Source organism: Condylura cristata, unplaced genomic scaffold (genome assembly GCF_000260355.1).
Source record: "Condylura cristata isolate star-nosed mole 26May11 unplaced genomic scaffold, ConCri1.0 scaffold00030, whole genome shotgun sequence".
Taxonomy (NCBI): Eukaryota; Metazoa; Chordata; class Mammalia; order Eulipotyphla; family Talpidae; genus Condylura; species Condylura cristata.
Window position 1 is genome coordinate 21,573,864 of NW_004567131.1, and position 14,390 is coordinate 21,588,253.

Sequence of the window (14,390 nt, forward strand, 5' to 3'; positions counted from 1 at the left end):
CCTCCGGGGCAGGCGGGAATCGAACTCATGCGGAAGTGGCTTTAGCTTCTCAGTGCAGTGCTTTAACCCCCTGCGCCACCAGGGAGGGCCTACTTGTATAAATTATTTGATATTTTCAGTTTTTACACAAATACATTCATTTAACTTTTAATTAAATTTTCCCCCTTACAGATGTTTTTAGTTTTAATATGTACGTTGGTCAGTTTTTTTGAATACTATCGATTCATTTCCAGTTAATCTGCACTCTTCGAGTTTCCTGTTAAAACATATGATGTCATCTTTTAGATTACTTTTTAAAATTTTGTGAAATTTTCCACTATGACCATTTTGTGAAATTTTCCACTATAGTTAATACAAAGTTCACTCTTTATCAGAGTCAATAATATAAATCGATAACAATTTCCTAACATTATTTGAAAATTCAGTGAAGGGGAAGATTTATAATATAAAAGTAAAATCTGGTCTGGTCTCTGTAAAGTTGTTATGTCCTTGGCCTCCTTAAACCAGAACTTCATTAAATACTGTGTCAGCTCTGTTCTTCAGTGCCTTCTAAATACCAGTTAGCTATTTATTTCATTACAGCAATGCAGTATAGCATAATCATTAAAGATCCAGGTTTTTTTCTTACTATATGATCTCCAGCCAATTAATTCCCCTCTCTTAACTTCTGTTCACTTTAAAATGAAGATGTAGATAACATCTTTTCTGGTATGTTGTAAGCTCTAAATAAAATTTGCAGTTGTTCTTATTTCCACTCCATCATGCTTCACAAATTTCTATATTCTGATTTTTCCATTTATTATAATCCTATGCTTTATTCTTCTTGGATTCATCATTATTTATTTTTGTAATTCATTTTGTTATTCATTGCTCATTTTGCTATTTTTTAAAACAGCCAAAATCTAAACATGCTCAGTGAATATTTAACTGGAGAAATTCACACAATTTTACAGAAGTAAAAAGTATGCATTTGATTTTGTAAACAGCATTTACAACGTGTTGTTCCTGAAATCAAAAACAAAAATTATGCTTTTGCTCTTTTAGAAAGATAAAACAAAAACTAGCAAAATCCTGATATATAGACTTAGAAGGGAAAGAATCTACATATAATTTGGATCAACCAAGTTTTCTTGTTGAGGGAGAAAACTTGGTTGATCAAATGGGCCAGCTCTAGCAGCCTCCCTCGCTTTCCTGTGATTGTCTCTCCTGGGTGACCCAGCTCCTGGTGTTCTGGTCAGCCTTTCTGGTCAGGTACCAGTGGGAGCTCAACTTGGTCAACCAAGCTCTGAGTGATGGTTTTTGCAAGTTCCTCCTCTGTTTTCTGTCACCGTCAGATTCCTAGTTGTAAAGTCCAATAGGTTCTTCTGTAATCTCTGTGGAGGCTCCAAGGAAGAGACCCACAGCACTGGATGACCTGGATGTCCACTCTGGGGTCTCTTTTTCCACTAGAGGAACTATAAGCTCAAGAGAGATTGCTCTGTGTGGCGCTTCTGGGGGAGGGGCACTGGGACAAGCTTGTGAAGCTGCTTCTCTTACTTCCTAACTCAGTCTGTCTTGATCTCTGTGGTACAAGAGGCCCTTCAGCCTCATCCCTCTGCTCTAAGATTTTCTCAGTAGTATCCTGTCCATGAATAGTTGTTGTTTATCTTGTAATGGGGAAGAAGTCAAGGAGTGACCTGTGTTACCATCTTGGTGATACCACTGATGACTGTAACTGTATTTTAAAGACTGATCCCATCATTCAGCTCATCTCAGTGCCTACCCATTTTATTCAAAAAGAGCATGTTCCTCTCCTACAGACTCAGGAAAGTGCCTTAAGTACTGTATCTTTTTCCAGTTTTTCTTCGAATAGTGCAGGACTTTGGATATGGTGGTTAGCAAATGTTTGTCCACTGAGTCTGAAGAATTAAGCATCAATATTTTAATGACTTCAATGCAGGATATATTAAAGAGTAAAAGGAAAATTCTTTCAAAGTTAAAGCTATCCAAAACCAAATTACAATAGCATTAAGTTTACTTCTCAATTGTAGTGTTTGTATATATTTCATCAAAGGATCTAAAGTTATTATTTTCTGTCTCTGTATATATGCCAGTCTTCTTAGTTCTAATCAGAATGTTAAAAAATCATTAGAATTATATACATTTCATAATAAAGTACCAGAAATTTCAGATAATGCAATAAATCATTCCTCCTGGTCATCTTCAACCTTCCATCTTAGTCTTTATCTTCAGGGAATAATACACACTAGTTTATTTTGAACTCTAGACTTTTTTTCTATTTATATAACATGTATTTATAGACCACACATGTCTAGAAATTTAAATGAAGTGCTTTTTGTTGATTCTCTTACTAGCTCATGCATATCTCTTGTATAGCACTTCTGGTATAGTTTTGTTTTTAATGCATCATATCAAGAAAATTTTGATCTTATCAAGTAAGATCTTAGAGATCAGAGACCCTCCCTAGCGAGATGGTGGTGCAACCTTTAGCTGTGCTCTGGATTGGTGCCGCTGCTACACTAACCACAAGGCTCTGGATTTAATTTATTTTCTCCCTCTAACTCTTTTTCTCTCCTGCTGTCACTCTTCCTTTCTTAAGATGGTGAAATAACAAGATAATAATGTGAGTTGTTAAAAAGAAAGAAAACAAATCTTATCAATCATTATTCTGAGTATTAGAATAAATTAAACTTAAATAGATGCCTCCAACTATTTTACCATATGTATGTTATTAACTGTATATATGATTATTGACTGTATACCTTACCTCACTAAATAGGTTTCTATATATGTATATATAATATATGTAAGTATTTAAATATTGTGATATGAAAATGAATCATTGCCTCCAGCAGACCCATTACAAATGAATTCACATCTCAATTAAATTGAGCTGTAAACCACACAGTTGATTACCCCAAAGAGCTCATTTTAAATGCATATGATGCTTAATGGCTCCAATGGGGAGGCAGCCCTTCAGTAGTGATGAATGTTGTAACTTTTAATTGAAACAAGGTTACCTAAGATATTGAGGTCACATAAGATGCTGTCAAAGCAGTTATGACTTTATAAACTTAAAAATTGAATATTGTGATCAAGACAATTTTCTAAAATTAATGCAAGTAAACTTCTCTACATAAAGAAATATTGTAAGACATTTACTTTTATAGCATATTTTTAATAGTTTGTCTTTTTGTTCTTGTAGCTAATTTTCAAAGCTACTGTTTTATCTTTAAATGCTACTGTTGCTCTAGATGACATCAGTATATCCCAGGAATGTGAAATTTCATCTAAGTCACTTTTAGGAAACAACATATTAAATGAAGGTAAGTGTTGTTTTTGTGATCAATGAAATTCTAAACACTTAAATAATTTGTTCATCTTGATAACAAAATACAATATATGTTAGAGTCCTTCAGTAACATGAAACTCACTAGTAACTAATTCCAGGATATAGTTTATATCACCACTCCTTGAAAATGGGGACACTTTTTTTTTTTTTTTTACTTTCCAAGATTCTTTCTTTCAGTTGAGGAATAATTAACTTACACCATAGTATATGTTTAACTTACATAGCATAATGGTTTTATTTACATATGTATGAAATTATTATTTAGTAGGTTCAGTTAACATTCATAATAATTTCATGTAGATATAATGAAAAGAAAGAAGTTTGTTCTTCCTGTGAGAATGCTCAGAGTTCATTCTTTCAGCAGTGATCATTATGATATTTTTTTAAAGTAAAAAATAATAAATGACTGTCTAGATGTTAGGCTCTCTTCCAATTAAACCTATGTTTATATTTAAAATTGTCACATGAAAACTTTTCAATTATATTTATTACATTTTGGGTGAATTCAATATATATATGTTGGTTTTCAATGAGGCACTCCTAGAATCTATATGATGTTATAATGCAGTGTGATTTCAATTTAAATAAAAAAAAATATTTTTCATGTTTTAAAAGTGCATCTATAAATCTGTCATAAAATTCATTTTATTTTAATTTTGGTTGACACTTCAAATGATCATGTAAGTAGATGGATGTTTAGGAATCACCTAGAAATGAAAAAATATATTGTTTTGGGGTAAGTAATTTAATGGTACTAACCTGAAGTTTCTATGGGGGATTTTAGCCACTTGTGAAAGGATTTGACAAGGATACGAGACTCAGACAAGTTTTATTAGGCTTATACTCACATACAAGGGAGATGGCAATGAGAAAGGAAGCTTCTGGATTGGCTCCCCAAAGGAAGATAGGAAAGGTTTGTCATGGCTGGGTCTGTCAGGGCAGGACAGAGTGGAGTTGTGCCATAACCTGTTTTGGGGTTGGACTAGAATGGGGCATATGCAGTTGGTTAAGCATTCTTCGGACATCAGTGTCCCATTAGTGTCATAAGTATCTACCTATGGTCAGAACCAGTTCCAGCCAGTTTGCGAGTCAGCCTGAACCAGGTTCAGTCAGTTGGAACCAGTTTCAACTAGCTGGAACTGGCTTTGATTGAATTGAGCTGATGTCAGCTGACTGGAACTGGTGTGAACTGGTTGGAATTGGCATGAACTGGTCATAACAGGTTTAAGCCAGTTGGAAACAATTTGAGGCAGTTTCAGTTAACAGGAACTGGTTAGACTCATTTACTGTGTATTTAGTGTCAGTTGCTTTAAAAATTCACAAGCAGCTTACAGCCATTTTGCATTAAAAATCAAGAAAATTGCTAATATGAAATATCAGTGTAGTTTAAAACAAAAACCCAATTTGATATTTCTCTTTTAGGTGAGACTGATTATGGCTGATCTCAAAAGAGTTGTAAACTTTCTATGAATTTAGATTTTTAGGCCTCTAGGATATGTTCAAACTTGTAAGGAAAAAATTATCAAAGATAAGTTCTAGCCAATTTTGGTAAAAGGAAAAAGGTTGCTGAATTTGTTGGGGTTGGCATATAGGGTCCTTGGTTCCCTCTGAGAATGCATATAACATTTTCTTGGTCCACTCTATTAGTCATTAAAGTTTTCAACTGTGTCAATCCTATATGCCTCCATATAGATAGTATATGCTATTTTGATTACTAGTCTAACCTGAGGAAAATCCCAAGGGGTGAAGGATGGTTTCTTTGCACAACAATAATAAATGCAGAACTAGAAGTACTTACGTAGCAGGAAAGTTATATCTCTCAGCAGAACTTCTCTTGGTCTTGAAACCCTAATAGGCCAAGCTGCAGGAGAAAACACTCATGCATGATTTTATTTGGGTGTGTACAGTTAGAAAATACCAGAAAAGTTCACACCAGAATAATTTTATATCTGGGTATATGTTGCCATTTATGAAGAACAGAGACAAATAGTCGGTATGTTTCCAAGTTTGGGAATCTTTCAAATTATCTGAGTTTCTCAACTCTCAAGCCCAACTTGACATCAGGAGGACAGGGCTAGGGGACCTGCCTGAGAGGTAGAGAGCAGAGTAGGTGGCCAAGTGTATTTAAACAATTCTAGATTTTTGAAAAGTCTGTTGTCCCTGCACTAAAAAAAAAGCACATGTATTTTTTTTTAGTTCTAGAAAGGTTATTAGACCAATCAGAGTGTCACTACCAAGAGTGTTGTGGACTCTTTATATTTATTAGATTAAAATCACTATTTTAATTTTTTCTTTAGGATAGAATCTAAAGTGTAGACTTTTTAAATGGCTATTTAATGACATTCAGTCCATTTTTTTTGAAGCATGTTAATATTATTAATTAATAATCATATCTATAATGTAGAAGGGTTCTGGTAATGAAGTTATTCTAGCATTTCAATTTTTGTGAACAGATATTGTTTCCTTAAAGACTAAAATAAACAATACTATCTTATATAGTGCTTGCTTTAGTTCTAGAAAGTTGCTTCTATACTACAAAATGAAGATTCTGTGTGTCAAATATTATCAGTGATACATTTTCTCATCTTCTCAATGGATGGGGATATATATATAACTTATTTTGTTCTTGTCTATACTATGTAATATAGTGAGAAAATCAAAATGTTCTTAAACAACTCTGTATGTTATAAAGATATTTTAATATTGCTATTTTCTGAACACTATAATGTATTTCTTCTAAAAACTGTTTATTTTGAAATACATGTGCTTTTTTTTTTCTCCTAAAAATAGAGCTAAGCAATTTCTCATTTTCTACTTTTCTGTCTGATCATAGGAAAGGCCACATAAGTTAATACTTAGTGTTTGGATTCAATAAAACCTAGGTTGAATAATGTTGGAAAGAGGAGTGATTTATTATTTTTCTGATTTATGTTTTTAAACTTAGATGCTGGTTGTGTATTTTCCCTAAACTACTGTGCCTGCTAAATATAGAAACATGTACCTTGAACATTGGCATTTCCAGAGCTGAACTCAGTAGAGGCTGAGTGATTTTATATGTTGATACTTTGAAAGCCATTTCTACTTGTTTTTACTAATTCCTTACTCACCCTAGTAAACTGTATTCTTTGAAATGTCCAAATTTCTTTCATCATGTAAATTCATCACTATTACTGGGCAGAGGGGTCTAAAATCTGTCACTGCAGATTTAGGCAGTGCAAATCTGCAAACAAATGTAAACATTTAGGCTTTGGTGCAGAAAAACAAAACAAAACTGGAATTTATTCTAAACAACAGTGTAGAGGAAGCAAGACAAGGTCCAGTAACCATGATGGTGTGAAGCTGAGCTGCTGTTACAGATGTCAGTAGGATGTGATAGGGGCTGCTGAGTCTGGAGCCCCTGCAGAACCTTCGGTCAAATTCTTACCAAGTCCTGCAACAACTGGGGCTCAAAGGTCAGCACTGCTGAGTTTGGGGGGGTTCATCACCCCTTCTCCCTGCTTGGGGAGAGGAAAAGGCCTGCCCCCCACTTGTCTGGCAGTACAGATGCTTTCTCGCAGCTCCCATTTAAGAATCATAACTCAGTGCACTGCTCTCGTGGCCAGTCTGCTGGGAACTACCTCTCAGCTACCCCCTTTCTCAGAACCAGGGGGTGAAGTTCAGACCAAGCCTGTGCAGGAGGTGTCTCTTCCAAGGTGAGAAGGTCAGGACACCATGGAACAGAATTTGCTCCTCCTACTGGTGAGAAAAGTAGTGAGGTTTGCCCTCTGCTGGGAACCGTCAGGGGCTGCCCAGGGGCCAGGGAAGAGAGGCTTCCCTGCTCGGGGCCACTTCCACAGTGGAGAAAGCTTGCATTTTTGGTAGGTAGCTATGTTTCTTTTGCTCTATTTTTATTGAAATGTACGTGTATGTGTTTGTGTTTTGTTTGCTCTGTTTTTATTTAAATGTGTGTGGGGGTTTTTTTTTGAAAATTTTTGAGATTTTTGGAGATGAAATTGGACATAAACTTAAGCTTCCTTATAGAATTCAGACTACCTAAAATGAACCTCTGGTCACAATTGCCTTTTATTTTAACAGAAGATAAGCTGTTATTTTCTACTTTGTGCTGTTTTCTATAGGCCTAACTACAGGGGGACACCTGTGTCAAAATGAACCTTAATTTGCTAACTAGTGAGCATCTTACCTTCCTACTAGATATCTATCAGTAAGCAGACCCCAGTAGATAAAAGACTAGCTAGTTTATTTTTCTTTGTAAAGTTAATTCTCTCATATTCATATTGTCCTCAAATACCAGTTAGACACCATTTCCCTATAAAATAAAACTAAAATGAACAAACAAAACACCAGGTAAAGGTAATTGTAAAGGCATGAAGCAAAAGTTCTTTCTGTTGAAGGCTCATTTCTGTGACAGTAAAAAAAAAAGAAGAGAAGAAAAAGACCATTCATTCTCATTTATTGAGTCATTGATTACTGAGGGGAAAAAAGTCCTTCTGTGGACAAGTCAAATCTGGGAAATAACCCATGACATTTTGATCAATTTTTGCTGCAGATAATTATGTTGTTAGACTGAAGAAGTACAAGATAGTAGAGATAAAATGAAAAGGATAGTAAAAAGAAAAATATGAATTCTTCTTTCTCACTTGGAAGTTCTATTGAGAATAAATTCCTTTAATAATAGAATCTTTTTCTACAATCAGATTTCAGTAAATTATGCTATTAGTGATATCTAAGAGGAGAGTAGTTTTTTTCTATGTGATTACTTCTGAGCTAATTTTAGATCTTGATTTTCAGTATGATTATTGTTCTTCACAATGAAATGAGTAAAGTCAAAAGTGAAGTATAAGTACCTTTTTTTATCTTGTAAGTCTGAACCACTAGTTCTCTTTTCTTCCACATCTACTCTTCTTGTCTATTTTGCTTCTGTTTTCATGTTAGCAGTGTTTATGACAGGTATAAAGGAGATATAATGATCTTCCCCTTTTCAAACTCAAATTTTCTTGCAATCCATGTCTTCTTACCTGGCAGAACTTTACTAGAAGATAATGAAATTTACATTGGCTTCCAGTATTGATTGAAATCTCTTTTAGGATACAGATATACAGTAGCTTGAAATCCACATGGTTATAATGTAAACACTGTCACATGCTCTCCCAGAGTGTGTGGGCTTGTCTTCTCCTGACCTGGTCTTTCACAAAGCAAAGTTTTAAAGTTAGTGAAATCCAGTTTATTATTATTATTTTTTCTTTGTGGATTGTGCCTTTGGTATCAGTCATTGAATTACTCAAAGTCATCTAGATTTTTCTAAGTTATCTTCTAAGTTTTATAGCTTTGAAATTTGCATTTAGGTTTGTGATACACTTTGAGTTAACTTTTGAGAAGGATGTAACATCTGTTTCTAGATTCCCATTTGCGGAAAAGACAATACAGTCAACTGAACTTGGAAAAGAAGTAAAAGCCAAGCCATGAACAAAAGATAATCTTTTCTAGGCTGTAAAAATTTTTATTCATTCATTGTCTTGGTATGGTAAATATGCATCTTTCCTCTTTACTATATATATATATATATATATATATATATGTGTGTGTGTGTGTGTATGCCAAGATGATAGATATTTTGTCCTTTTTCGTAAAAGCTAATGAACCTTGAGTAAGTAGAAACTGGAGTTATTCTTGCAAATTATGATGATTCTGATTATGATTGAGAAAGTTACTCCAGAAGATGTGAAATATTCTTAAATTTCAATTACTAAATTTCAAAGTCAGAAATATATATAGGGCCTCCCTCGTGGCACAAGGGGCTAAAGCAAAGCACTATGAAGCTATCTGAACCACTGCAGCATGAGTTTGATCCCTGGCCAGTGAGGTGACCCACATGGCACAGCAGACCTCTCTTGCCTTGCCCTCAGCAGTGTATTTCAGTAGATTTACCTGTTCTACTTTTCACTCTGTCTCTCATGAATCCACTCACCTCCCACATCTCTGGCCTGTACTACATTTCTTGCATGCATGCATAAATTTTTTTTTAAAAGGAAAAATATTCATAATTTTCGAATTATGGGTCTACGTATTTGATTAATAGCTAAAATTTTATTTCATCGGATCATTAAATATCTGACTGAATAAAGCAAGCTTGGAATATCTATAAAATCTAAATTTGTAGCAACAAAGTAAACTTAGAAAGGTATATTCAAATTTTAACAGTATAACTCTCTATTAAAAATTACTATCTTTGGACAGCCTTTCCTGCCCACTTTTGCCTATGCAAATGTCCTTTCCTCTCCTGTCTCTTTCTAATAAACTTACTGTTTAAAAACAAACAAACAAAAAATTACTATCCTTGAAGGCCCTTTTCTAGGAATACTATAAATTCCTGCAATAGTTTCTCAAGTTTTGCATATTCATTTATTTCCACAGCAATATCTCCCTGGATAGCAAATTTAAGGTTCCTTTTCCAGGTAGCTCTGTGGGACAGATATTATACAGAAGCAACTACATGTTTTCTATATTTGCATAACAAGAATTCCTAAATTCTCTTCTCAAACTCTTTGAAATAGTAATAAAAAATATTTTCTTCCCCAGGGATTGATTTATCTTCTACATATTATACATTGAAACTTCTGGAATATGTGTATTTATAAGTGATTGATATATGAGTAGAAATGGCCTTTTAAAATAAAGATATTATTCTTAGCATTATCCCAAATATATCATATTTCTTATTATTTTTCATTTTCATATAACATTTGATTTTGCTTCATCACAGATTTCTAAACTTTATATGATGTAGAAAATTGAAAATAATGTCACTAGCTCAAAATGCCTTTATAATTATTTTATAATCTCTTGAGTGATTCACTTTATACTTCTTTATACTTTCACCCCCTACACTTATTGTTACTTACTTTCTAAGTTATCTTACAAGGAAATATTTGTGTAGCTTATTACTATGCTTTTTTTTTTTTTAAAGATTTACTTATTTGTACATACAGAACTGGGGTACAGGCCAGAGGCTCAGGGGCGGTGAGAGGCTTCACCAGAGACAGAGTGGGGAGCAGAACAGGCAGATCGACGAAGTACACTGCTGACGGGAGCAGCGGGCGGGTCAGGCGAGATCTGCCACGCCATGTGGTCACTTCCCGGGCAGGCGGGAATCGAACTCATGCACTGAGAAACTTTCGCTTCTCAGTGCAGTGTTTTAACCCGCGCCAACAGGGAGGGCCTTATTACTATACTTTTGATAAAAATAGTCAATGGCTAAAAATCTCAGTGTAATAACGTACAATGGGCATGAGTCCTATTTTGGAATGGTATATATAATAACAACAAATTATGCCTGTTTTGTATATCTTTTATTTTTTCAATCTAGTGGCAATTAATAGTTATTGTCAACAGTTGCTAAAAAAATATTAAACTAAGAGAATAATTGGACTAATCCCTTACTACATCTTCTTAATAATATGACCTTGTTTAAGATAATAACTTCTCTAACCTTCCCTTTCTTTCTCTGTAAATAACAATACCAATAATAATAACACTTTCCCATTAGGGCTATGATGAAAGAGATATCTGTAATGAGCATTAAATATAGGATCTACTATATAAGGTTTTTGATAAATTTTAGCTATAATACCACACTACTCTTATTTTAACATCCATCTCCTTTTGTCTCTTTGGTAGTTTAGTATAAAATGCTCTGTAAGAACAATCCAACTTCCCACGTGATGTAATAGTAGCTAATTTGAGTATTAGAATTATCTAAGCAGATAAATTCTATAAAACAATCTAACTGAATGGTGAGCTGTCTTAGAAGGATTATTTGGGGGATAAAATGGAATTTTTTTTATTGGGACTTTAGCCATCAATTTCCAGTATGAAAAGCTCAACTTTAGTAATTTTTTTTTATCAGATAGGTTACTTTCTCTCAAAATTATGCCATTTAATGCATAAAAAAAAACACAGTAAGGTGATTTTTTAAATTACCCTTTGGTATGGTATGAAAACTTTGGCGAGTCCACCTAAGAGTCTTATATTTGTTCTTCAGTTTCCAGTTGTGACTTTGAAACAAATAGTTGTGGTTGGTTTGAAGCAATCAGTGGTGACAATTTTGACTGGACATGGAGCTCTAGAAGTAACCTTTCTACTGAATTTGAGCAACAGGCCCCATCTTGTGATCATACTCACAACACAACTCAAGGTAAGACACAAGCAGAGACTCTGTCTACCATTCCACTTACCTTTCAGTCAGTTTTGAGAAGACTAAGAGAAGCAGGGAAGATTCTGTGTTAAGACAATAAATAGTAAGACAGCTTATGGATGGTGGGGCTGGAACTTAAATAATTTTGGCTGAAATAACTGAAATTATCAATATCTTTAACACCATTTAACTTAGATATAGACAATAGTTTAATATTTACAAGAGGAATTTGACAACAATCATTTTTATTTTTAATGCTTGTAGGGACTTAATTTTATGTATATTTGAAACAGATACCTCATTTTAGAATCTAGTAGGTCAACTTATGATTACTTTTTGTTTTCTTGTAGGAAAATTTATGTTTATTCTGAAGAAAAGCAACAGCTTATCACAAGTTGCTAAACTCCAGAGTCCAACTTTCAGCCAGACAGGACCTGGATGCACACTTTCCTTCTGGTAAATATTAAAAACAAGGTCATTTTACCTGGACGCCTGGGATTGCAGGCATATTTCTGAATTTATTAAACATTGTTTCTTGGCCCTGATTTTGCTTTAAAAATAGCTGTTGTATTGGACTCACACAATTAGCATTTGACTTAGGAGTATATTATCAATATTTGTGATAAAAAAGGACTTAACGGTAAAATGGATGCTCCTTCCAACAGTGGATTATAGTTTAATTAGCACTGACTGTTTCTCTGGTCTTACTGAGCTCTTGGAGAAAGGCTCCCAGGGTCCTGAGAACCAGAGTGCCTGTATGCACTGCAGCAGATAAGCTTTTACAAATGGGGAACTACAGTTACTGTAGAAATAAAGGTGTTTATTTTGCTAGCTAATTGTTAATTGACTGCTGACCCAGTGGAAGAGACTAAAAGTTAAATATTTTCACCTATCCCATAGATCATTTAATTTTCATGTTTGTCCTTTTCAGGTTCTATAACTATGGCTTGTCAGTGGGAGCAGCTGAGATGCAGTTACATGTGGAAAAATCCAATGACCCTACTGTACTCTGGAGAGTATTGTATAACCACGGCAACCAGTGGTCAAAGGCAACCATTCAGCTTGGGCGCCTTACTCAGCCCTTCCATTTGTCACTAGATAAAGTCAGTCTTGGCATATATGATGGAGTCTCAGCTATTGATGACATCAGCTTTGAAAACTGTACTCTTTCCCTCCCTGCAGAGAGATGTGATGAGTCAGATCATTTCTGGTGTGGACACACCAAGGCTTGTATAGAAAAATTTCGATTATGTGATTTGATTGATGATTGTGGTGATTATACTGATGAGGTTGACTGTGGTAAGTATTTTGTTGTTGTTGTTCCATTATCAGTATTTATTAAGTAAATTAATGAACTAGATATGCAAGTGATAAAGTGATGATTACAACTATACAGTTGAAGAGACAGATACTGTAAATTGTTTAATACCTGTTAAATGTTTGGAGGTTTCTCAAAAGGCTAAAAATAGAGCTTCCATATGACCTAGCAATCCCACTCCTAGATACATAGGCCACTCCTATGTATCTACCAAAGGAAACAAAAACATCAATTCAAAAGGACACCTGCACTCCCATGTTAATGCTGCTCTACTTACAATAGGGGAGACATGGAATCAACCAATATGCTCAACCAGACTGGATTAAAAAGATGTGGTACATATACACGTGGAATATTACTCAGCAGTCAAAAAGATAAACTCATGCCTTTTGCTGAAAGGGGTCATGCTTTGTGAAATAGAAAAAGAAAAAGAAAAATACCAGATGGCTTTTCTCATAGCAGGATCATAAGGGATCGGGGGGGGGGGAGGAAAAAAAGAGAGAAACAAATGTAATAGAGCAAAAATGAAAACAATGAACAACTATAAACCAGAGACATTTTATGGGGGTGAAAAGGAGAATGGGATCAGAACTAGGGTGGGAAGAGTGTACTGGGCTATGGTGATGGCACATGGGTGAATTAGTGGTGAGAAGCCCATGGGGATTACAACTGAGATGAAAAAAATGCACAAAATGAAGAATGATGTAAAGAAGTAAAAAAATATAAAAAAGGAAAATAAATAAATATATATATATATATATAAGGAAAAATAATAAATTTGCAACAGGAGTTGCAAATAGGAGTGATATGGCATTGTACATTATTGGAATTGGATTTCTAGAGGTGATGACTTAACTGGTATCTACAAAATAACAAGTCAAAGTATATAAGCAAAAGTCTTGGTATACAACTGCATGGTAGAGAGAAGACAGTGTGGCTGTGACATGGAGGTGAAGGGAAAATAGGCACAGCAAAAGGAGGAGATTTAAGGGAAAACCAGGCTGACTAAAGTTAGTTTTCCATATTAAGGGTGCCTTCTGTATTTGAAAGGTTTTTAAGAAGGAATATAATGTAAAACTGGCATATTTTAAAATGTCACAATGTATAGTATAATGAATAGATTAGGGGGACTGGATTCAGGGGATCCACGAGGAGACCCCTGCAGCAGTTGTTGGGTTGGCTGGCAGCCTGATTGCAGTAATGGTGATGGAGATGAAAGTGTGGGGAAGCATTTAGGAGAGACAATTGGTGATTTTACATAGGGAATAAAAGAGTAAGTCAGAGTAAGTTGTGAGCTTCTGTTTTGAATTGCAAAAAAAAAGTGTGGTATCTGATGACTGTAGTTTTTGCAATTTAATGAACTTTTTGTCTTTAAATAGTGATGAATGTACCTGCTATTATAAAGAAATTAAAAACTGATAATTACAAAGATCAGTACAAAAAATGTTTGCATCTTTTCTTTCCCAGAAATAGCAACAATTCTTACAATTCAAGCTATGTAATGGTTGAATTGGGAGTTCAATGATTAA

The 14,390-nt window shown here is 34.5% G+C and overlaps 1 protein-coding gene across 1 annotated transcript in view; it reads left to right on the forward strand.

Moving 5' to 3' along the window:
• MALRD1 (MAM and LDL receptor class A domain containing 1) overlaps positions 1-14,390 on the forward strand; it is a 336,021-nt gene that overhangs the window by 67,608 nt on the left and 254,023 nt on the right. The window contains exons 15-18 of the mRNA XM_012731266.1: positions 3,206-3,326; positions 11,391-11,543; positions 11,894-11,999; positions 12,475-12,842. Of these exons, the coding sequence (XP_012586720.1) occupies positions 3,206-3,326; positions 11,391-11,543; positions 11,894-11,999; positions 12,475-12,842 (748 nt within the window). The remainder of the gene's footprint in view (positions 1-3,205; positions 3,327-11,390; positions 11,544-11,893; positions 12,000-12,474; positions 12,843-14,390) is intronic.